Consider the following 25,721-nt stretch of genomic DNA (forward strand, 5'->3'; position numbering starts at 1 on the left):
ACACACACAGACAGACAGACATGAACGATTTTATATATATAGATTCAAGCCCTAGCTCTAGGGTTCTCTTTCTCTCAGGGGGCTCAAAATGCCTCTGTCAAAGACAAAGTCAGCGCCGATGAGATCCTTGTTTGGTACTCGGTATATATGTATGTTGCACTTCTTTCCCACCTTACAAAGCCAAAAGTGCTAAATCAGAAGTGCAAGGGAAAGACAAAAACTAAACACAAAAAGCAATCTAGACGCAATAGTGCGTAGTTCCAATGGCTTCCTAATATCGGAAGGAAGAGCGTTCCAGACGGCCGCTGAAGTGCGTCTGAAAGTGTGCGATGCAGTGCCCGTCTTTGGTCAATGGCGAGTTTTAGCCAGCTTTAATCACACTCCTGCGGAGGGAGCTGGTAGGAACGTTGAGTTGCTCGGTCAATGGCCAGGGTCAACGGCGGCGTGGTGTATTCCGCAAATATGCCAGACTGAGGGCGGGCACAAGCCGGCGTGAGTAGGTTAAACGTTGAGTTTTATAAGGGCACCACGGGGTGAGCAGCCCCTTCGCACCCAGCCCCACCACTCCCACCCTCCCCACCCAGCCCCTCCCCACCCAGCCCCTCCCCACCCAGCCCCTCCCCACCATCCCCTCCCCACCCAGCCCCTCCCTGCACGACGGACACAATAATCACCTGTGGGCTGGTGTAACCAGGAGGTTCCTACCAGTATCAAGTCATGTTGTAGATGCTCTTCTAACTTCTCCATGGAATTTCCAGAAGCCATCAGGACTGTATCATCAGCATAAAGGTTAAAGTCAGTGCAGATTGGAGATGCCTAGATTGTTGACAGAGAAAACAGGATAGGGCCAAGCAAAGAACCCTGAGGAACTCCCTGAAGTAATGGGGATCCATTCAGAAGATGTATAATTGTTGGAAACAATTTGGAATCGGTTAGATGTGTAGTTGCCAAGTCAGTCGATTGCACAATTTGAAAAAAAATGGCATTTTAGTTTTCAGTGTCAAATGCAAGTCGCGGAATAGGATGGCGCAATAACGACGAAATTCAAGACCGTTGAAGATTAAGCCAAGAGTCTCGAGTAGTTACACCAGCCCACAGGGGATTATTGTGTCCGTCGTGCAGGGAGGGGATGGGTGGAGAGGGTGGGGCAGGGTGGGGGGTGGGAGGGGTTGGGCTGGGTGGGGAGGGGTTGGGCTGGGTGGGGAGGGGTTGGGCTGGGTGGGGAGGGGCTGGTCACCCCGTGGTGCCCTTATAAAACTCAACGTTTAACCTACTCACGCCGGCTTGTGCCCGCCCTCACAGTTCGGCATATTTGCGGAATACACCACGCCGCCGTTGACCCTGGCCATTGACCGAGCAACCCAACGTTCCTACCAGCTCCCTCCGCAGGAATGTGTTTTTATCGAAAGCCAGATTGCTCAGGATGGAATACGGCATATTCTCTGATATTAAGTTTGTGATTTTAAGATGTTCCCAAAGATCATGATGAGAGGGGAGAGGATTGAGATTGGGCAGTAATTCTTAGGGTCATCCGTTAACTCCACCGCTACGAGGGTACACGAGACCAGTTTTCCGTTCAAGAGGGATGGATGTCTCAAGAAGGTGAGAGCTAAATATGCGGGCTATCGGTTTTGCAATGAAGTTCCCCACAAGATGTAGGGCAAAAGCAGGCAGGCCATTGGAACCATCAGCAGAGGAAGGTTTTAGTGTGGAGAGCAAAGTTAAGACTGAACATTTCAAGATTGGTAGGAAATTAAAGTGCTGATTGGGGGGAGGGCGGATCAAATGGTGGGTGAATTGTGGTGTCACAAGGCTGGATATCTGCATTGAAGATGTGGCCTGCAGATGCAAAATGCGAGTTAAACCCATTTATATTGCCGTTTTATTATAAAGGCAAAAGCCTTGGCAGTACTCCTTCATATTCAAACGTTTTACAATAAATACTCTTTATGGAATTTCTGAAAAGTTTGGGAAAGTGAAGGTGTTAGTTTGCCAAACGAATTCGGTGCAGCCTTTTGTTTTAGAACGTTATAATTGGCCCAGTTTGAGTCCAAACCCGTTTGCTTAGATAATGCAATGTCACACTGCATGAGATACAATGATAACATCAATTATCAAGTGAATGTAAGCCAGAGCATCTGCCTCGGCAATAGCTTTTAGGGTCCAGAAGACTGCAGCAGGTGAAGTGAAAGGTCAGACAACATGCCAAAGACGCATTACAACCTGCTACTTTAGAAAGTATTGTTTTACTAAAACAACCATTTGAAGTGCTCCAACTGACTGTGGTGGGAACTCAACATTTCCGAGGCCGTGTCCAATTCCTTAAAAAAGAAAACCCATCCATTCACCACTCCTGACCAAGTGGCATCCACTGTACACCACAGCCAGACCAGTGATGAATAAACGTGATCTAATCACGTGGTGCCCTATTGACACTTCAACAAGTTAATCTTTATTTAAGTTGTATTTCAATACTGTCCATGCAGAAACGTAATGTTAAGTACTACTTCCATAACCATAACCCCTAAAATTAACCACAAACTAACCCCGACCCCCAAAACCCTATGCATAACCTTCAAACCCCAAACTTCACACCAAAACACCTCATCTCTAATCCTAACCTAAGTATTTAACCCGACAGGGAAAACTAAAATTAGGAGGCATCCCTTAGTTTCAATTGAAACCCAAGAAAGGTCTGCGACTGGCCAAAACGGGTAAGCACAAGCCTGACTTCTGATTAAACACTGAATGTCGAAATTGACCCATATCAATCAGAATATTTATTTATACTGAAGAAATCCGATGAGCTATGAAGCTATTTTTCGTAGATGTCCAGTAAGGGCGAGTAAGAACGTTACAACAGTACAATTTTTTTTTACAGTACTATAGTGCAAAGTACAAGGTAAATAAATCACCCAAACACATGCAAATAAACTAAATCATACCCATCCTACCAAGCAAAGCCCACTGAGGTATTCACTTATCTTTCAGAAGCGACCTGGCCACAAATGACAGCTCAACAAAGTGGCCCATCAAAACTCACAGAAAGCTAAGTGGCTTAAGGGATGTGTTAAAAAAAAAGTTTCTTTTTTTTAATTGAAATTTTTTAAAATATGAGGAATATTTTGTGTAAGGGCTGTGGTAGTACAAAATCTGGTCTGATTGGATAAATCATTGGATAAATCTTCCGTGACAGTATTCACTTTCACGGCTTGGTCCAGGTCATACAATTAAATATCCACCTGTCACCCCCCCCCCCCCTCACTGCTGCCGACGCGACAGGTACATCTCCAGGCTTTCTGCCAATCCACTGCTGGATGAGAACTTCCCCCACGAAGTGTGGATAGTGAGCGTTATCTGACCATACTTCACAATGCTAGTCAGTCCGGGTTGAAGGCAGAGACCACAAGACACGGAAACTTATCCCAGTACAGCAATCGCTTTGTTGCACTGCAAAGTGTTGTTCCCAACGTAGCACACAGCCCCACCGCCACCAATGACAACCTGTTTGTGCTTCTCATTATAAGCACTAATCAGGCTCTAGCCTGCTTACATTTTTGAGATCTGACCAGACCGGGTGCATTTCGGGTTAAGTTCAGTGCATCAATTCATTTCAGATAAGGCCTATTTATCTAAAAACCTTTCTTACAATGATTTAGTCATAGGCTTCGTATGACACCCATTGCAAAATCAGACCCGCGTTATCAACAACTACCAAATTCAATCAGACGTTTCTCAACTTAATCATCGTCATCCCAAGTTCTATCTACGGTTGGGCGAAAGCCTTCCTCCCCATCACGGTATCGCAAAGGCAACGATCCCGTTTTTGTGTAAAATTCACTTGCAGCGAAACACTGCAAAACGTTAAATTTCGAGTTAAAGCTTTCGTGACTGCAGGGATTCATCTTCTTGGTTCTTTTGGTAAAGTCACGTAGAAGGAAAATAATAAAATAATAAAAAATTACACATCAAAATACAATTCTCACGACGTTTTATTATTTCATTATTTCCCTTCTACGTGACTTTACCGAAAGAACCAAGCAAATCAAACACCGCAAAACGGTCAGCAGCTCCGGAATTAATCTCTCAAGCCACTGCTGGGGCAAGGGGGCCCTTCCCACTCTCGCGAGGACCACCCTCAACATTAAAACCATTTCCGCGGACCACCAAATGCAGTGTTTTTGTGGAGAATGTTTGATCTTAAAGAGTTCAGTGGGCGACTTCCCACGGCCTTGTGAACCACGGGGTTGGGCGAAACCGACTGCTGTACTTGGTCTACTTTTCCGGGTTGACCAGACGTCTTGGAAGCGTGCCAGACACTTCACTTCAATATATTTGCATTAGTTTAAAATGCGTTTCGTGTTTTATTTTATCTCAAGCGCTTGTCAACTGACCGCGACGGAGTCGAGTCCACGTCATCCTCAGCGTCGAAGAACTCCTCGTCAGCCGAGTCGCTGCCCGAGGCCATGGGGGGAGGCCGCTCAGGAAACACGTAAGGCTCCGCGGAGGCCTGCTGCGGCCTGCCCCGTCAAAGCGGGGGCTACCGTCACCTGTTGGCCCCGCAAGGCCGCAAAACCGAAGCAGCGGTCGCCCGGAGGCAGCGGCAATCGAACCTCTCCCGCGGCTTCACCCACGGCTGTCGCGGTTTGTAATTTAAACGCGAAGTTTGGAAATGTCTCGGTGCCGTCTCGGGCTTCGTCTGTGCGCTGATGTGCGGGTGAAGCGGGCTACGTCACGTGGCAGGCGTGGCCTGGTTGTGGTGACGTCACGAGGAATCGATTGCCTCCACTGACAGCCCTGGAATGAAATGCGTGGTGTAGGAGGAATCGATTTGACAAGTTCTAAGGGACTTGGGCACATGGCTCTTAAACCTTTACTGCATAGTTCGCAATCGTTACAATATGTATAATGTTAATACGTAGGTCTGATCATGTGTTTCAGGTGATTTACCTTCTTTAAAAAATCTGGCCACGTCTCGCTTACACCCCTCCGCCAGAAAGGGCACCCCAGGTTAAAATCCAATGGTCCAAGTAAATTTCTGCTCAAATGAAGCGGTGCTGATCTCTTATTTACAGTCCTGAGCCAGTGGTGGAAATGCCACGTTCGTGTGGCAGGGCGAGGACAACCACAGTTGACTTCACCACAAAGTGGTATATCAATTTTATCGACCTCGGGGGGGAGGGGTGGGATAATGAGCTGGGTCAACCTCAAAACAGGATTTGAACTCGCAACCTTCCAATTGCGAGCCACTCACTCTACTGGTAATCGGCCACGAGGCCAGACTAATATACAGTTACTCAATGGATACAAAATATCGACGGCAATTTGTAATCTGCAATCCCCAAAAATGCCATACGAGAAAAATTACTAAAGAGGGGAGCTCTGATGGTCTGCATATCTGAGACTTTCTATCGGCGAATGCATTAATAACATATTAATGTAGAACAACACAACCCTGTGTGTATATTATATAAGTGTAAAGCCATCCTTGAGTGTGTGTAGTGTATGTGGGTTTTGCCGAAGTTATCATCATCACTGCTAGTCGTGATCAATCAGGAGGTTGTGGGTTCGATCTCGATCCTGATGCCTGTATATTTGGAGTTTGCATGTCTCTCCCCGTGGTCGCGTGGTTTTTTTTCTCCGTGTCCTCCGTTAATTCCCTCCACATTTAGAAATATGCGCTTAGAGTATTTGGGCTGTTATAAATTTCCACGTGATAAGCCACTTCGTTGAGCTATCATTTGTGGTCAGGTCGCTTCTGTAGGCCTTACTTAGTTTAATCCACTGCTGGAAGAATGTCACTCAGAGCAGTCAACAGCTGATCACAATCCCAGGCGTGTGCCAGCAGTAGCATGTCCACATTTTCATGGCAACGGTCACCACCCTGTAGGATGACCTGGCCGTGTAGATCATCAGCCAAATGTGAGCATGTGTCATCAAGCGCTGCTCTCTGGGCGGTACGGAGGCGAATCTCAAACCGACGACGAAGGAACAGCAACGTCACACAATTCTGCACATGTGGCATTGTTTGTTGTACAGGTCAAACGGTCGTGTACTCTGCTCCCTTAAACATCCATGGGGTTTTTTTTGTTGCTGTTCAAATTGTAGATTGTAAGTTGGATGGTTTCGGGAGCATGGGTTGGGCCACAGGGGGAGGCAGGAACGAATGCTGAGCGCGAGTTGGGAAATTATTAACGCCGAAAAACATTATTTCTGCACAAAACTATTTTTTTGACTTGTTGAGAGCCACCAGCGACGAGACATCTCAAAATGAACATTAAAGCCATCTTATCGCTGTGTCTGTTTCTCATTCTTCAATGTGTTCGTGCCAGAGGTGAGTGTCCAAGCAATCGTTTGATTTGCCGATACACTTTAAATGGCTTTTGGTGGTTCAACGTGGCCGAGCCAAAGGCTGAGCTCCTGGGCTTGAGTTCTGTCCTGAGTGCTGGATACGGCAGTCACATTTGCTAATGTGATTTAGAACGTTAATCATCACCTGTGTATCGATAGTTCACTGTTAATCTGGCATGTTATTGAGAGACTACTGCTGTGTTGTCTTGGTGCTGTCTGGAGCTGTTTTGTTGTTTTGCTGCCTTGCCCAAGTGGGATAAATCGGACTTATATAATTTCGTTATTTTATTATTTACATTTAGTTACTTGCTTACCATGATCTCAATTTTGCACTCATATCGCGTTTTTCTATTGTTTGATGTTGTAACTTACTAACCCGCCCGTACTGGACATCTGTGAACAAGAGTTTCATAGCTTATCGGATTCTTCCAGTCTAAATATTTTGATTCTGATGTGCGTGCGTCTCACGGGGGCTTATAAGGGCCGGGTCAGAGACACTTGTGCAACATCGTCCAGAGCCTGGGTTTAAACCCTGGGGCTTAATGTATCTCTTTATTTACCAGGGGATTCATAATGGCCAGGTCAGAGAGACTGCGCCATCGCTGCGACGTTGTTGAACCAGGTCCTCAAAGTGAGAGCTTTGAAGATGGAAGCTTCATCGTGTTTTGGCACCACGAGCCCGATGGTGGCCTGACAATGTAACAGAGCAGCCACTGTGATTCTTGATTCATGTTCGGGTTAGGCTACATCGTCGGGTCTGAGCCAAGCCTCTTCAGATCATAACCTAGAACTTCACGGTGCTTGAAGCAGTTTCAAGCAAAGCGATCCAATACAATCACTAAATGCGGTCGTGAGAATAGTTCGACTCATGACGAGCGAGCTGAAACGACATCAACGCTTTGTCAAAACCCTTGCGCAAGCTGCCCGTTAAATTTGAAGGGTTTCGCGACATGGATTCGGCCGGATAATTACGTGGGCCTAAACCAGATAATCTAATGTGGATCCCAGTACATTACTGGCTTAAAAAGCCCTACGTGGTGGCGTGGGGCCCAGTGCCGGATTATCCGAGTAGCACAAGTAGCTACAGATGCTACGGGCCCCGCACGTTCAAGGAACCCTCGCTGAACCCTTTCAATCTATCAATTCCGGTTCAGTGATTCTGCACTTGCTCTATTACTATAGTACTATACTGCCTTCAACTTTTATGAACGACTGGGTGTTTTAGGTTAGCGATTTGTCGTACTATCTAGCTGCATAGCAAATGAAAAAATACAATTACTTTACTATGCAAGTTAAACATTTGTGTTTTAATATTTGTGTTTTTATTTATTTAGGGACTCTTTATAGCATCCTACAGGCCCCGCACGAGCTTAATCCGTGTTGTCACTTTAAGATGTTTCTTGTTCATGTTTTTGTTTGTTGCGGTTGCACTCGAGTCAAGAGCCGCATGGCTCACAGGGTTCTACCTAATCAATGAAACTGAAACTGTTGGGGCCGTCAATGTCCCCCCCCCCCCCCACCCAGTGTTCGTGTCGCGGCTGGAGGCGGCGTCCCTGCTTGCGCGGTCGCGCAGGGCTAATTCGCCCTTCAGCATGGAGGAGACGAAGCAGGGCTCGCTGGAGAGAGAGTGCCGCGAGGAGACGTGCAACTTCGAGGAGGCCAGGGAGATCTTCGAAGATGATCAACGCACGGTCAGCGCTCGTTGAGTTAGCGTTGTTTAAAAAAATAAATAATTAATTAGCCAATAATTTTGTCACGATGATGGTGGTGACAGTAGAATGTCAACTGGTAACGGCACCGCTGCACAGTATTTGCTCACTCGATTCGAGCGAGAGGACGACTCAAGAGGCACGAGGAACCACAGACGAACGGGAAGGCAGACACGCGGTGAGCCGCCAACGATTTGCCCAGGCTCTGTGGTCCCCTAGATGTTAAGGTGTTACGGGCCAATTGATGAAGCGTTTACACGGAGCATCCAGAGGAAACCCACTCAATCCCATTCAAGCGAATAAGGTGAAGTCCACATTTCTGCTGTGTCGCCGTCTCCTGGCTGACCAGTATTACGGCTCTTCGTCAACGCCCACGAAAAGGAAGTTTCGCGACATTAGTGTGGCGATCCAGCAAACCCCTCCTCGCTGCTGCTTCTTCCACAGTGCTGGATGTACATGCCACGTGCAGCGTAGCCACCACCCGCTGGCTGCGGTCTTAGCCTCGGCAGCGACGAACCCTGTGGGCGTTGTAGTCTCGGCTTGGGTATTGCCCTTCGCCGTTCTTCTCTTCGTCGAGTCGACTTGTAGCAGTTTAATTGCCAGAAAGGGTAAAACCTATTCTTATTTTTTCATACTTTGATACAGGCAAAAAAAAGGTCCAAATTTGTAGCTGATCACCTCGAGCTATAAATGCTCTGATGGTGGCATTGTCTTTGTGCTTTCGATTTAAAGCTTTCGTGACTGCAGGGATTCATATTCCTGGTTCTTTCGGTAAAGTCACGTCGAAGGGAAATAATAAAATAATAAAATTAAAACATCAAATTAAATTATCACGACGTGTCGGCCACAACGCAAGCAGTCGTCGTCAGGTGAAGAAACAGAGCTGTCGGAAAGACAGCATCCTAATGAACACTGCTAAGCGTATTTTAAGCTGGGTGGGAGGAGGAGAGCGCCTTGACATTAGGATGCTGTCTTTCCGACAGCTCTGTTTCTTCACCTGAGGACGGCTGCTTGCGTTGTGGCCGAAACGTCGTGATAATTTTATCATGTTTTATTTTCATTATTTCCCTTCTACGTGACTTTACCGAAAGAACCAAGAATATGTCTTTGTGCTGTTCGCCTTTTGGCGTTGTTCTCTGGTCTGACACTGGTGAGACGAGGCCCTCAAGAAGGCTGCTGTCTCTGGTGTAGGCTAATCAGTTTCAAAGACAATGGCATATTTCATCAGAACATGCTTTGTTTGCATGTTCACCACAAGTACGTGCGGTCAATGCGAACTTGATTTTTGCAAAAGGTTTATATTTGGTGTTTGAACATCTTAACACACCTGTTTTATTGCCAGAAGGGGTAAAAGCTATTCTTATGTTTTCATAATAAAACTTTTCGTTGTTAAATGTTGGCGTGAAGCAGCTTTTAATTTAGGCAGCATATTTGTTTTATTTTATTCACAGGCTTAGTCTAGTTGATGTGATCCCATGGAATTCTCGTCACGTCCCAGGCTATTGAGTTCCTGTGGTGCTCTTGGTCGAGTTGACGACAGCGGTCAAACATCTGTTCTTCGCCGAGTTAGGAAATTATGGTGTGAGGAGCGTGGAATTTCACCCAACTCCCAATATTCGCACAGTATCACCAAATAATTTGTCCGATGGGTTAACCCGGTCAGAAACCCAAGTCTGTAGTGTCATTCCAGTCTATCGTGTCATTCACGGTGACATTGGCCTCGACATTGGCATTTGGCTCCTGAAAAAATAAATTGCCATACCGAAGAATAGAATAGTGCATTTTGAGTTCGTGCAATCTTTTTAAACGCTCCCATGTCAGATGAAATGTCTATTGCAATGCTGCTGGAATGTCAAGCCAAGTTGAACATTAACCGCGCACAATGCATTCATGGCTGTCCTTGCTCTTGTGTTCACAGAATGCATTTTGGACTCTCTACATAAGTAAGTCCGCGTACTTTTATTCACAAGTAAAAATTACGTTTATTATCCTGCCCACGTTCTTTCGTGCCCTGCATGTTCCGTGTTTGATGTTTCTCGTTGTAACTCCAAGCGTCCACCTCTCTCCGTGCTTATTTCAACGCACATTTGAGGTACAGGCAGTGCCGGATTAAGCTAGTGCGGGGCCTTTGTATATTGTGTTATGAAGGGGCCCTAAATTTAAAGAAACACGTAAATATTAAAACACAAATATTTAACTTGCATAGTAAAGTAATTGTATTTCTTCATTCGCTACACATCCAGATAATACGACAAATCGCTAACCTTAAACACCCAGTCGAATTGATATCTTGAAAGCGTTTAGCGCGGGGCCCACAGCCAACATAAATGAACCTTATGGCGGGACCGTCGGGTCCCGAATAAACGGAAGTAAAAATCGTAATTAATACATTTATTTTTGGCGACTCCGTCCCACCGCGCACATAAACGCCGCGACCCACCAGAAATCAATCCTCTCGTTCTTCACCAAGCACCCGTCGTTGCCAAATTTGCCGTAATCGTAAACAGAACGTTGAAACTTTGATTAGCGCATCGTGTAGAGCTCGTCGAGAGGAATAGTTTGTCGTATTGTTCTCCTTTAACAGACATACAATGACGTCGCAACGCAGTTGATGCGAGAGCCGGGGGCTTATGGGACCCCGGGGTACCGCCATAAGGTTCACTTGAAGTCACGATTTTAAGAATGTGACGCCCTCTGAGCGCCTGCATTGCAAAAGCATCACTCGAGTAGTCAGATTGCATCGCTGTGAAAATACCAAACATCGTTATGATGAATCACAACTTAAAGCTTTCGTGACTGCAGGAATTCATATTCTTGGGTCTTTCGGTAAAGTCACGTCGATAGGTTCAATGAAAATAACAAAAAACTACGACGTTTTTTTTCCTGATGATTGCTTGTGTTGCGATCGAAACGTCGTAGTTTTTTTGTTTGTTATTTTTTGTCATTTATTTTTAACCTATCTACGTGACTTTGCCGAAAGACCCAAGAATATCGTTATGATACATTGCTGCAACTACTCGACTAATCGGTAACAGACAACGGATTACTCTTTAAATGCACCTACCAAGCAGTGCGTCTGCCTGCCGATGTCCATGTATGTCCGTCTCTGTGTGTGTGCGCTCGCGGGAGTGCAGTGGGGAGCGGTCGTGTAGCGGTTAGCGCTACGAACCCGGCGACTCGTGTTCGATTCCCGCTCACGGCCAACACCAGTGAGAGCGATTATCTGAACCGTAAAGTTGAACATAATTTAGTACTCGCAAAATACTTCATTTGCGAAACCACACAGAATTATCACGACCCCCTTGCTTGCAGTGGAACGCTCACATCGCTCGCGCGCCCTGCGCCGCGCTGGGGACAGCTGCCGCTGGGGGTGCCCTGGGGCCGGGCGCGCCTCGAGACGTAGCAGCGTGCTCGAGTGGTGGTGACCACCACGCTGACGTGTGTGCGTGTGTGCTGCCTTTGCTGTGCGTGTGCTGCGTGTGTGTTGTGCATGTGATGTGTGTGCTGCGTGTGTGTGCGGTGTGTGCTGTGCACGTGATGTGTGCGCTGCGTGTGTGTGTGGTGCGTGTGCTGCGGGTGTGTGCGGTGTGTGCTGTGCATGTGATGTGTGTGCTGCGTGTGTGTGCGGTGTGTGCTGTGCACGTGATGTGTGTGCTGCGTGTGTGTGCTGCCTTTGCTGTGCGTGTGCTGCTGGGTGTGCTGTGCATGTGATGTGTGTGGTGCGTGTGCTGCGTGTGTGTGCTGTGCGTGTGCTGCTGTGTGTGCTATGCACGTGACGTGTGTGTTGCGTGTGTGCTGCTGCTGCTGTATTCGTGTCCCCCACTGCCAAAAGGGCCCAACCCGTGTTTGTCGAACCCGTGTCAGAACGGAGGCACGTGCCAGCACACGCACACCGTCTACATGTGCGTGTGCCCGCGGGGCTGGGAGGGCCGCGTGTGCTCTCAAGGTGAGGATGCCGTGAATACGCAGACGGTACCTAAGCGTGCACGCTCGCTCGCCCGCTCGCTCGTTCGCTCTCGCCCTCCTCTCATTGCTATCGACGGGACCCTTTTCTTGCCCGTATTCAAAGTGATGAGAAATAAAAAATTGGTTTTACCCATTTTTTTTGGCAATAAAACAGGAGTTGTGTTAAAATGTTCAAGCACCAAATAGATACATTTCGCAAGGAATCGAGTCTGCATTAACCACACACACTTGTGACAAAAGATGCAAACAAACATCGTCTGATAATATATCAAGGACACATCCCCCCAATAATCAAATATGCTCAAAATGTCCCCGCCAATATATTTCTATAAAAATATTTTTAAAAATAATAATTGCGATGCTATGTAAATAAAAACAACAATTTGCTAAACCTTGGCCACAATAGCTGGACTTGTCTTCATGAAACAATGCATAGATTTCTGTTTATATGATTGTGGTTATGGTTGTACTTTATATCTCTGCTATTACATAGAATGAAACAAGAAAAGGTAAAAAAAGAAAAAGCAGAGCAATGTAATACAATACACTATTAGACATTATTGTAAAAAATAAATAAAAAGTACATCCCATGTGTTAGTGAATTTTTTAAAATATTTTAGGCAGGAAATTCGTTTTCACATTTAGATTTTTTTCTGGGAGGGATCCCCAGACCCCCTGGAAGATTTGGTCCCCCCCAATGTTGATTCCATGGCTACGGCCTTGTAATCTATGCATGACATTTGAAACCGATTAATTTCCTTGTGTCACTAGTGTTATGTGTGGTTAATGCAGAATCGATGCCTTGCAAAATGTATCTATTTAGTGCTTGAACATCTTAACACAACTCCTGTTTTATTATTACACGCTTTTATTTTAACTCACTTTGTTGTATCCTCAACTCTGTCTGTTGTGGTATCGTCAAATCTTGTAACTCAAATTTAACCCACTTCCCAATGTGGTATCGACTGCAAACTTGGTATACTTATGTCATACAGACGACAATTCCATATTCTATCATTATTTTTTTTAAACAATCTGTTTTATATGTTGTGTTTCGGCTTGGGTCTAATTGTCCACGGTCAACTGACGTTGGCTGTAAATCATCACGGTCCCTTACGTTATGGCAAGCTTCGGGGCTACTTCCTGGAGTCGTGGAGTTCTTCCATTACTAGCACGGTACATTTCATTAAAGCGTGTTTAAAAAAATATTACTTATCTTGTTATTGCCAGAGAGGAGGGTAAGAACCTCCTCTTATTTGTCTCCTCTTCGTGTCTCTTTGTTTAACGCCGAGTCACACAAGGTGGGTCCCCGAGTCCTCAACCAGTGGCGCATCTGGTGAAGGGGGCGGGGGAGCGATCACCAGAACCCCCCCCCCCCCCGCTGAAACCCCAAAAATTGACATTTCATCGATGTATGCCACTTACTTATCCATCGACCGGACGGTCACCGCATTGCACCCTTTCAGATGCGCTTCTGCGGCCGTCTGGAACGCTCTTCCTTCCGATATTAGGACGACACTGGGAGCTATGCACTTTTAAATAATCAAGATTGACAAACTAATTTCTTTAAAACTGCTTTTGCCGTTTAGTTTGTTGTCCTTCCCCCGCACCTCCAATTGAGCGGATGGCTAAGTATGGTGCGAAAGAAGTTCAACGTAACATACGACCAATACGTCAACAACGTCGCCTTGTCGCCGATTCAAGTCCCGATCCCACTTCTGGTATTGCGCTGCTGGTGCTGCTGGTGCTGCTGGTGCTGCTGCTGGTGGTGCTGCTGCTGCTGGTGGTGGTGCTGCTGCTGCTGGTGCTGCTGCTGGTGCTGCTGCTGCTGCTGCGGATGCTGCAGCTGCTGCTGATGCTGCTGCTGGTGCTGCTACTGCTGCTGCTGCTGGTGCTGCTGCTGCTGCTGCTGCTACTGCTGCTGCTGGTGCTGCTGGTGCTGCTGCTGCTGCTGGTGCTGCTGCTGCTGCTACTGGTGGTGCTGCTGCTGCTGGTGCTGCTGCTGCTGCTACTGGTGCTGCTGCTGCTGGTGGTGGTGCTGCTGCTGCTGCTACTGCTGCTGCTGGTGCTGCTGCTGCTACTGGTGCTGCTGCTGCTGCTGGTGGTGCTGCTGCTGCTGCTACTGCTGCTGCTGCTGCTGCTGCTACTGGTGCTGCTGCTGCTGGTGCTGCTGCTGCTGCTACTGTGCTGCTGCTGCTGGTGCTGCTGCTGCTGCTACTGCTGGTGGTGCTGCTGCTGGTGCTGCTGCTGCTGCTGCTACTGCTGCTGCTGGTGGTGCTGCTACTGCTGCTGGTGCTGCTGCTGCTACTGCTGGTGCTGCTGCTGCTGCTACTGCTGGTGGTGCTGGTGGTGCTGCTGCTGCTGGTGCTGCTGCTGCTGCTGGTGGAGGTGCTGCTGCTGCTGGTGCTGCTGCTGCTGGTGCTGCTGCTACTGTCGGCATCCCAGAATTACACCCAGAACCGGGAGAACCCTGGCGGACAGAGTGGAACAACCAGGACGTCCAGAACGAACACCTCGTTCGTAGACCCAAACGTCGCAACCTCGTGGCTTTGATTTCCCATGAAGACACCGGTCGTGGAACCATCAACCACATCGTAACATCTCCTTCATGAATGTAAAATCAAAGACACAAGCCACGGTCATGCGATTATGGCCATGAAAGCCCAACAATGTACCACACAGGATACCCACTGTGGTGTGCGATGCTTCAACGGAGAAAGAGGAACAGTGACACGACACGAACTCTCTCTCTCTGCTGAAGCCCTCTCGTCGTGTCCAGCAGCAGCAGACCTCGCCAATGGCATCAAGCAACTGAACACATTGCCACAGACGAGAATTACAATTGAGATTGACATTTACCAGAGAAAAATACGTTGAATATGTGTTTTATTTATTACCGTCGCGTCCTATGACAAAATAAAAAAAAAACACCCTGACATTTTGGGATCATAGTAGTGTACAGTACAACAGTTGATGTATGTTGAACTTATTTCGCACCGTACGTAGCCAACTATGCTAATCATAGGTGCGGGGGAAGGAAAACACAATAAACACAAAATGCAGTTCTACATTTTTCTAAATTTAAAAGTGCATAGCTCCAGTGGCTTCCTAATATCAGAAGGAAGAGCGTTCCAGACGGCCGCAGACGCGCATCTGAAAATGCGCGACGCATTCACCCTTCTTTGTTCGACGGCCAATCAAAAGCCGCGGCTGCTGCGAGGACGACAGGAGTTCGCGTGACGGGGGATTAAACTCCACGACGAGATCGGCGAGGAGGTATCGATGGAATGGTCGGACGACTAAAACGCTGCCTTGATGTCGCGTGCGCCTCTTGCCCCGCTGTCGCTCCTCCCTCTGCCCCAGAGGTGAGCACCGGTCAGTCGTGCAAGGTGAACAACGGCCGGTGTGACCACTACTGCGAAGAGGAGGAGGCGGCTGGGGGAGGGCGCAGGGGGGCAGTGTGCAGCTGTGCGCCCGGATATCATCTCGCCAGGAACAGGCGATCCTGCATGGCCACGGGTAATGGAATCATCCATCATCATCATCATCATCGTCGTCAACATCGTCAACATCGTCGTCATCAACGCTGAACATTCACACTGCGCCTCCCATGCGGTACGGTAAAGCCCCGGTTTATGTCGGGGATGCGTTCCTGAGAGGTGCGGCGACGGATATCGAAACAACTTAAAATCTAAGCGGTTTGAAGGGTAGCGGTGGGTAGTAGCGAAGGCCGAGAGGCAACGGATAACGAGAGGACGGACCGCGATGCTGTCAGCGACGCGAGACGTGGGGTTGGGTGGCGGTATTCATAATAAAGTGACGCATTAGCGAAACGACGTACGAAAGGAGGTTAGTCGTACACCGGAGTTTTCGCTGTACCAAGTCGAGGCGCTCGGGAGGGGAGGGGGGGGGGGGCCTGGCTGGCAGCTCTTCCAGGAACCGGCCGAACATTCCACGAGGCTCCCTTGCTGCCCCTTTTACGCACGTCGGGTTCGTCGGGTTCGTCGGGTTCGTCGGGTTCGTCGGGTTCGTCGGGTTCGTCGGGGTTCGTCGGGTTCGTCGGGTTCGTCGGGTTCGTCGGTTCGTCGGGTTCGTCGGGTTCGTCGGGTTCGTCGGGTTCGTCGGGTTCGTCGGGTTCGTCGGGTTCGTCGGGTCGGGTTCGGTCGGGTTCGTCGGGTTCGTCGGGTTCGTCGGGTTCGTCGGGTTCGTCGGGTTCGTCGGGTTCGTCGGGTTCGTCGGGTTCGTCGGGTTTCGTCCGGGTTCGTCGGGTTCGTCGGCTCCGACTCAGCGGCGACGTCGTCTCCAAGTTGCCACGATGACCGCGAGTCCTGCGGCGGTGGCCTTTGTGCAGCACCGACCACCGTGGAGACACAGCCGATGAAATCACGTTCGTGTGCCGGTCGCGTCGACGATTATGCTGCTGGTTGTGGTTGTGGTGACGGACGAACGAATCGATCGCGTTTGTGCCACCGCAGAGGCGTTCCCGTGTGGCCGTGTCGCCTCGCCCAAGTCCGATATTCTCATGGGAAACTCCTCCGAGGCTGCTACTGACGTCCCGACGCCCACCTCTCAAGCTGCCAACGTCAACAGCAGCAGCATCATAGGCGACGACTCTGAGCCTCAAGCTTCGTTCGGACAATCGAACCACAGAGGGCGCGTCGTGGGAGGCAAGGAGTGTCCGCGTGGGCAGTGTCCCTGGCAGGTGAGGTCGTCATGGTGACTAGGAGATGTTAACTTCCTCGCCTGGTATGCAGGAGGTCGTGGATTTGATCCCAACCCTGACGCCTGCTGTATATATGGACTGTGCGTGTCTCTCTCCCAGTGGTCATGTGGATTTTTCTCTGGGTCCTCCGGTTTTTCCCCTCCGCATTGAGAATCAACATCACGCGATTGGATTATTTGGTGGCTGCGAGAGATTTCCACGCGATAAGCCACTTCGTTGAGCTCTCATTTGTGATTGCCAGGCCGCTTATGAAAACGCGCTACAGAGTAGCTCAGTGGGCCTTACACCTGGTGACAGCGAAGTAGGCGAGACGTAAAGGCGCAGCCCCGCAACTGCTTCTCGCGCCACTGCTGGAGGAAGAGGCCTACGCGAGGGGGAGCTCCAGATGGCTCGCTCTAGACTCGAAAGGAGTAGTTCTTCACCTTTACTGCAACCTTGCACCCCTTTGGTTCTCAATCGTAAAAAAAATGTTAATAAATACACAGGTTTCTACTTACGGGCCCATGCTTAATTTGTTCTTTTCGATGATTTACCGCGTGAGAAAATCTGGTCATGTCCCGCACCCCCAGAAAGGTTGACTCGCACCCCAAGGTTAAGAACCACTGCTGGAGAGGTTACTCCGGCCCAATTCATCCACTCTGCTGTGTTGGAAGAGGTGGGAGTCCCGACGTTTTTACAACCACCACATGCTGCTGCTGCTGATGATGATGCCGCCGATGATGCGAGACCACGAACAATTCCTCTCTTTGCAGGTGCTGATTAGCCGCAAGGGAGCACCCGTGTGTGGAGGAACCATTCTCAGCCCCCAGTGGAATCCTGACAGCCGCGCACTGCACCATATACGAGACCAAGAACCTTCGAATATTAGCTGGCAAGTTGAACACCCGTCGTCGTCATCGTCGTCAGTCTTGGTGGCAGCACAGGGCAAACAAAAATGGCCGGGTGTGGTTTCTGGCCACCCCATTAGCCCCCAAATGTGCAGTCCACACTTTCATGTGTGTCTAAGAGCATCACCGGCCTGATAAAGGCTGCATGGTGCATCGTTGGTCTCTTTGTACGTGGACTGCGTGTGTGTGTGTATGTGTGTGTATATGTGTGTGTGTATATGTGTGTGTGTATATGTGTGTGTGTATATGTGTTGTGGGGAGCGGTAGTGTAGTGGTTAGCGCGCTGCGCTATGAACCTGGCGACCCGGGTTCGATTCCCGCTCACGGCTAACACCAGTGACGATTATCTGAACCGGTCCTGGGCCTCCCTAGGTCGACTCAGCCTTAAATGAGTACCTGGTGCCGTGTGTAAACATCGCCACTAGGGAGACAAAGGCGGTCGGGCGTGGTGCTGGCCACCCACCCCCTCGTGTACCGTTCCGGCCTTCATAGGTGCTCGCTAACAGCACTTGCCCCTACAGTCTGTTCAGGCTATACGGGGGATCTTTGTCTTTGTATATGTGTGTGTATATGTGTGTGTGTATGTGTGTGTATGTGGGGGAAGTTGTGGAGAGAGTGGAGAGTTTCCCATACCTGGGCAGTGTGCTCATGACCGGCTCCAGTTTAACAGCAGAGGTCTCACTCCGAATCAGTCGAGCGGCAATATCTTTCCATCGGTTGCGTAATGCTGCTGTGTGGAAGCGACCTGGTCTGTCGCTCCGCACGAAGCTTCAGGTCTTCTCGGCCACGGTCATTCCCTCCCTTCTCTACGCTTGCGAGACGTGGACCCCCCTGGTGGAGCATCTTCGCCGGTTGGAAACATTTAGGCTGGCCTGCCTACGATCCATCCTGGGTTTAACCAGGCTGGATTGTGTGAGGAGCTCACAAATCCTTGAAAGATCTGGGCAAAGTCCCATCAGTGAGCCCCTCCGGCAGGCAAGGCTGCGTTGGCTGGGTCATGTAGCCCGCATGCCCAGCCACCGCATGCCTAAACAGCTTTTGTTCGGCCGGATCGAGGGGGCTAGACGGGCGCGGCACGGGCTGGAGAAGAGATGGAGTGATGTGGTACAGGAGGACGTGGAGCTGAGTGGACTTGCCGATGACTGGTACCAGCGGTGTCAAGATCGGCCTCAGTGGAGGAGGCTCGTGAAGGACGCTACTGGGCAGTTGGAGGCAGTCGCCCTCCAACAACAACGGAGGGCGGAGGAGCGACGCTCACAACAACGAGCGGAGCGCCGGGTGGCTAAAGCACAGCAAGTTGGCACAGTAGGGGGCACAGGTGGTGCATCAGCCAGTCATCTCGGTCATCTCGGTCAGTCGACCAGTGGCACCTGGGTCTGCCCCGTGACCTCCTGCCAGCGGGCTTTCGACACTTCACGTGGCCTCAAGGTGCACTTGGCCTGGCACAAGCATCGTGGTGACGTCACCGCCACTTAGTGGCGAATGGCGGTTGTTGTTGTTGTTGTGTATGTGTGTGTGTGTATGTGTGTGTGTGTATATGTGTGTGTATATGTGTGTGTATATGTGTGTGTGTATATGTGTGTGTATGTGTGTGTGTATGTGTGTGTGTGTATATGTGTGTGTATGTGTGTGTGTGTATATGTGTGTATATGTGTGTGTGTATGTGTGTGTGTATCGTCGTGTGTGTGTGTGCATATAGGGAGCGTTGGCGAAGCGGTTTAGGGCGCTGTGCTACGAACCCGGCGACCCGAGTTCGATTCCCACGCACGGCCAACACCAATGACGATTATCTGAACCCGGTCCTGGGCCTCGCCTAGGTCGACTCAGCCTCAAATGAGTACCCGGCGCAATGTGTAAACATGGCCACACGGGAGACAAAATGCGGCCGGGGGTTGGTGCTGAACAACCGCCCCCATGTGCAGCGTTCACAGGTGTTCGCTAACAGCACTTGCACCAACAGTCTGTGAAGACTACACGGGGGATATTTGTCTTTGTTTGCATTGTCTCCCAGGGGAGCACAATGTGGACGAGGTGGAAGGTTCGGAGCAGGAGCTCGGCATCCTCCGAATCGTCGACCACCCCAGCTTCAACATCAAGCTCTCCTACGACAATGACATCTCGCTCATACAGCTGAGCCGCCCGATCCAGTTCACGAGATACGCGCTGCCCATCTGCCTGCCCAACCAGCGGTTCGTCAGGGTGAGCGACGCCGAGAGACGATGTCTGACGTTTCGCCCCCCCCACCCCCATCCTTGCACACGTGTCCCCACCCCAGCATGACTGTTTGTGTCTGACCATATCTATGACACTTCCCTGCCATGTTCTCGTCCCAACCCCGAAGTTGCTAACACCAACCCTCCTCCGTCCCGCACGCACGTCCTATCCACGTGTGTGTTGAACTTCATTCGCACCGTACGTAGCCAACCGTGCTAATAGGAAATGCGGGAAAAGGACAACAAACTTAAACGCTAAAAGCAGTTCCAAAAAAAATCGAGTTTTCAATTTAGATTTAAAAGTGCATAGCTCCAGTGGCTTCCTAATATCGGAAGAGCGTTCCAGACGAGCCGCCAAAGAGCATCTGAAGGCACGAGATGCGGCGTTCGATGGTTACCCAAAAGCCGCTGCTACTGCGTGATGCTTGATTGCTCCTTGTCGAGATCGGCGAGCTGTTGGGGCTTCATTTGTGGCAAGCACTTTGTGTGTGATGAGTGCGACCTGGTAATGCACTCGTTCGGCAACCGTGGCAACCACTCACGCGCCGTGTTCTCGTCGCTTCTCCCGTCCCGCCACCAAGTTCCCAGCGTGACGCGTGTCGTCGTGGTCCACCGTCGTTGTCGCGTGCTGTGCGATCGCGCTCAGGGGGTGCTGCGCTCCGTGGTGGGCGGGGACTGTGAGCGGATGGGGCAAGCTGAACGAGTTCGGGCCGGCAGCGGGGATCCTGCAGCGCTTGGAGGTGAGAGCCGGGCACCTGCTGCGTGCGCGCACACCTCCACTCGAATCAACCTCCCCTGTACAGTGAACAGCGCTGTCCATAGACTCGACACTGCCTGCAGACTCAACTCTGCCCGTAGAATTACACTGCCGATAGACTCAACGCTGCCCATAGACTCACAACTTCCCATAGACTCGACACTGCCTGCAGACTCAACACTGCCTGCAGACTCAACACTGCCCATAGAATTACACTGCCCATAGACTCAACGCTGCCCATAGACTCACAAACTTCCCATAGACTCGACACTGCCTGCAGACTCAACACTGCCTGCAGACTCAACACTGCCCATAGAATTACACTGCCATAGACTCAACGCTGCCCATAGACTCACAACTTCCCATAGACTCGACACTGCCTGCAGACTCAACACTGCCTGCAGACTCAACACTGCCCATAGAATTACACTGCCCATAGACTCAACGCTGCCCATAGTTTCACACTTCCCATAGACTCAACGCTGCCCATAGCCTCAACACTGCCCATAGACTCAACGCTGGCCCATAGACTCACAACTTCCCATAGACTCGACACTGCCTGCAGACTCACACTACCCATATAATTACACTGCCCATAGACTCAACACTGCCCATAGACTCAACACTGCCCCTTTATATAAAGAAGTCCCCCTCCTTAACCTCCTTCCGTTCCTCTCTCAAAGCCTCACATCTTCTCCCATTGGCCATTCCCTTCCTCCTCCCACCCCTCGCCCCTCTACTATAGCTCTTCCGTGACCCCCCCCCCCCCCCCGTGTGCCCTTCTCTGTTGTGGTCACTCATTCCTCGACCTTCACACGCCTCCTACCATACTAATCACTCTATTTCCGTTACCGCCTTTTTAAAACTACGTCAATTGGCTGAGTGAAGGCGCTCTCTTAATGAATGTAAAATAAGGAGCGAGCGAAGCGAATGAGCGAGCGAGCGAAATGAGCGAGCGATTGGCTGATTTGGGCTGTGGGCCAGGTGCCATACGTCGACGATGAGCAATGCCGCGCCGCCATGGGCAGCAAAAGTCATCACGGCCAACATGTTCTGTGCCGGCTACGAGACGGGCGGCCAGGACTCGTGCAGCGGAGACAGTGGAGGGCCCCACGCCACGCGATACGGCAGCACCTGGTTCCTCACCCGGGGTGGTGAGAAGCACACCTCGCCCTCCGCTTCACCTTCCGCTCACCCACCACCTTCACCCACCACCTCGCCTCCGCTCACCTTCCGCTCACCCACCACCTCACCCACCACCTCGCCCACCGCTCACCTTCCGCTCACCCACCACCTCGCCCACCACTCACCCACCACCTCGCCCTCCGCTCACCTTCCGCTCACCCCACCCCACCTCGCCACCGCTCACCTTCCGCTCACCCACCACCGCACCCACCACCATCCCCCTCACCCTCCCCTCACCAAACGTTTGATTGTATTCAGCGTCACTTGCACAGATCCTCACAACGCATGACAGAACATAGTGACGAGAAAAGGTTTATGAACCTCCTTAGGATTTAACATATTTAACATATTATATCTTAATCTAAGTCAGAATCTCTATACAAATAAATACCTTAATCTGTATGTACGTCTCAAAAACCTCTAGGGTACTTTAAATGGATTGGTCCACACCAGACAGCTCAAGGACAATGCATACATTATCAGTGTTTTTGTTTGACCGCAGGTATTGGTTAATGTAAACACGATTCCTTGTTAAAAGGTTGCAGTTTTGTTGCCAGAAAAAAGGGGAAAAAACCTATTATTATATTTTGGTACCGGCAAAGGAGGTCTCATGATGTAAATTGTTTGTAGAATGTTCCATTCCAGGTGAAGTGTTGATGAGGCATTGTCTAACCAGGACTGGTACATCAGCATTCAGTCCTTGTTGGACCAAATCGTCAATGATTGCGATGGTGTCAGGCACAGAAACTTTGGTAAACAAAGACACCACATCGAAACTGACAAGCAACTCACCTCGAGATAGTGAGATGTCCTTAATTGATGATATCAAGTGAGCTGAGTTAAGTACAGCTGAGGCGGTCTTACGAGTGAATGGTTGCAAGGTCTCAAGACAGAAATCGGGCCAGTTTGTAGGTGGGTGAGCCAATGGTGGAGACGATAGGGCGGAGTGGTGTGCCTTCTTTATGGATTTTGGTAAGCCATAACATCTGGGTGGTCTAGCAGCCGAGGGTTTTAAGGCAAGGCGCTTGGTTGGTTCGATTAAAGATGTCGAATCAGTGATGATGTTGTTGGTTTTCGTAACCAGGCGGTTGGTAGGATCTCTATTGATCGTGGTATAGCTGCCATCATTAAGTAGGTCCTGAATTTGTATTGTATGTGGGTTTGTCCAAGATGACAGTGGCATTGCCCTTGTCGGCCTGAGAGGATGACTATGTAATTTCTCTTTTTAAATCCTTTATATTAAGTTCGCTTGCTTGCTTGCTTGCGCGCTTACGACCGTGCAAATCTTTCGGTCGTTTTTTAACCCACTTCCCGTGATCCAATCGAGCTGACATTTAGCACACAGACTCGTTGTGCGTGATAATTATTTCGTGAAAATTTTCCACTTTTTAGGAAAAAAAAAAATGTCATATTTATTTAAAATACCAATGTGATAAAAATGAAACTCTTACTCAAGAAAACAGAAATGAATAATAAAATAAAACCGATGCCACGCATATAAAGGATTTATAGTGAAAAACTTTGTTTTTACGGGTTAATTTTTTTAGTTGAGAGTTCACGGCGCTCATCCTTGCTGATGTTGCTAATCGGTGTCTTAGCGTTTTTGAGGATTGCAGCGATTTCCGATCTTGCTACGTCGGCAGGAATGCGTCCCTAACCCTGAAGGGCTACGTCGACCTGGGCAATCATATAATCACCTGGGATGTGTTTAGGGGCGACTGCGAAATTCAACCCTTTAGCTAGAACCGAGTTTAAGCTGTCGGAAATTGGGATGTTACTGATGATAACAATCTTGTCACCATCTAACTTTATAGTGTCTGGATCCGGCTTCTTTCTTGGAGAGGAGGTTGAACTGGAAATCAGGTTATCCTTGCATTTAGCCGACATTGAGGCAGCTGAAGAGGCTGTCATGTTATCTACATGTTCAAATCGGAGCAGTCTTATTCTCTCTTGAGATCAGGGCGAGGCTGGCCCTGAACATGATCCGTTTAGCATTGGGATAAGTGACAGCAGCAGATGTGAGTGTGAAGGCGATCGGTATTACCTTGGTGTCGTGGCATCTCTTCAGAAAAGTGAGCCACTCGATCAGATGAGCCTTCTTGTCTCGAAGTTTGTTGAAAGATCTAATAGTTGTGTGGAAACCCTCCCCGTAGAGGCGGTTACATCTGACTTAAAGCTTTCGTGACTAGCAGGAATTACGCAAAAGGCACAGACGGAGGGGGGTGTACGAGAGAACACGGATCTGGTTGGGTGGGGGGACCGAGCAGACTCAGCCCACTTGAGTCCCTGTAGCAGACGTTCTGGGGACAAGCCGGGTTGGTGCGATGGCGCTGCCGCCTGCTTGCCTCCGTCCATCATGAGGGGGAGGGGGGGGGGCTGTCCAGACTCTGCGTGCGCCGCAGTGAAGCTACTGGGCGTTTCAGGATGTCGTAAACAACGAGACCACGCGTCGCTAAAGTTTGCAGCAGCATTCGTGCCGGCCGGGGGTCCCCATTGTGTAACGGTATAAGCCCTCTCCATATACGGGGCAGCAGCTACATCGACTCGCGTAGATAGAGACCGAGAGACGGAGTGAGACGGACAGCGACAGAGAGACAGAAACAGTGAACGACAAATGCAGGGACAGATACAGGGAGACATGGACACAGGAATACATGGAGACGAGGAGGCGAGACAGAAACACACAGACATGGCTCGTACGTCAGCTCTTCCTTGAAAAGCAGCCTCCAGGTCTCTCTCCTGCTTCTAAATAACGATCACCGAGTGTTGTGCTGTCGTTGATGTGGTTGTCGTTGATGTGGTTGTCGTTGATGTGGTTGTCGTTGATGTGGTTGTCGTTGATGTGGTTGTTGTTGATTGTTGTCGTTGATGTGGTTGTGGTTGTCGTTGCTACTGTGCAGGTGAGCTGGGGGAAAGGGTGCGCGCGTGAAGGGAAGTTTGGAGTTTACACCAAAGTGCTCAACTACCTCGACTGGATTGCACAAACGATGGCGGAGACAGAGAGTCACGCGCTTCCGGAGCCCGCACAGCACTAACACCACCATCACCACTAACCCCCATCACCACTACAGCCCCATCATCACCACTACCCCCATCACCACTCCCATCATCATCACCCCCCATCACAACTGCCATCACCACCATCATCACCATCACAACTGCCATCACCACCATCCCCCCCCCCCCATGACCCATTTCGAGATCGGCTCTCCCAAATCTGTCACGAGGGACAGCCGGCAGGCACAGGGGCCGTGTTGCACGGGAGGGGAGCTGTCCAAACCGGGCCGGGATGTGAACGATGGAATAAAGAGGTTGGACGATCGTCGCCGTGTCCGGCGAAGTCTTCCGTGTTACGAAGTCGTGGCACATCACACCAGGTAGTCATTTGAGGCCGAGTCGACCTAGCAGAGGCCCAGGACTGGTGGTGTTGGCCGTCAGCGGGAATTGAACTCGGGTCGCCAGGTTCGTAACTGCCACATGATCCGTCGCCCGGTTTTTCTCGCTCGCATTACAATAACCGTTCTCATCTCTCTCAACTTGCTCAGCTCCCATCTCTCGTGTGTTCAGCTTCTTTCGCACCCTTAAGTAGCCAACTGCTCTAATCAGAGGTGCAGGGGGAATAACAACAAACTAATCAACAAAAAGTGTATCTCAAGAAATAAGTTTTCAATCTAGACGATTTAGCTCCTGTAGCTTCCTATATCACGTCTTTATCTTCTCTACGATTCATCTCGCTGGCGATCTGTACCCATCTCTCGGCGGGTCCGTGGCCCAGGGTCCAACTTGGGACCGTTTTCATTCCAGGGTCGATAAAGTCGGCGCCACTTTTTGGGGGGGGGATTCACCGGTGCCCGTCCTGAGGGATGCACGGATCCTTCCACGGGAATGTGGAGTTTCCACCGCCGACTCGCCGCTGTAGAGAGGCAACGG

At 49.9% G+C, this 25,721-nt stretch overlaps 2 protein-coding genes across 3 annotated transcripts in view; one reads left to right on the plus strand and one right to left on the minus strand.

The window, feature by feature from the left end:
* Nucleotides 1–4,729, minus strand: part of LOC133357587 (WD repeat-containing protein 44-like) — a 51,746-nt gene extending 47,017 nt beyond the window's left edge. For both annotated transcript variants that reach the window (XM_061575584.1, XM_061575583.1), the window contains exon 1: nucleotides 4,395–4,729. In XM_061575584.1, coding sequence (XP_061431568.1) covers nucleotides 4,395–4,468 — 74 coding nt within the window. In that variant the 5' untranslated portion in view covers nucleotides 4,469–4,729. The remainder of the gene's footprint in view (nucleotides 1–4,394) is intronic.
* A 1,472-nt stretch (nucleotides 4,730–6,201) lies between these two features.
* Nucleotides 6,202–25,710, plus strand: LOC133357467 (coagulation factor IX-like). Its single transcript, XM_061575412.1, is given in 13 exon segments — nucleotides 6,202–6,334; nucleotides 7,876–8,042; nucleotides 9,979–10,003; nucleotides 11,893–12,006; nucleotides 15,390–15,545; nucleotides 16,502–16,728; nucleotides 17,502–17,561; nucleotides 17,563–17,620; nucleotides 19,648–19,835; nucleotides 20,431–20,438; nucleotides 20,496–20,611; nucleotides 21,635–21,783; nucleotides 24,692–25,710. Coding segments are annotated over 13 exon segments (1,467 nt in total). The 5' UTR covers nucleotides 6,202–6,270; the 3' UTR covers nucleotides 24,827–25,710.
* The last annotated feature ends 11 nt before the right edge of the window (nucleotides 25,711–25,721 follow it).

This window comes from Lethenteron reissneri, chromosome 58 (assembly GCF_015708825.2).
Source record: "Lethenteron reissneri isolate LAM-NWPU_2019-01 chromosome 58, ASM1570882v1, whole genome shotgun sequence".
NCBI classification, from domain to species: Eukaryota; Metazoa; Chordata; class Hyperoartia; order Petromyzontiformes; family Petromyzontidae; genus Lethenteron; species Lethenteron reissneri.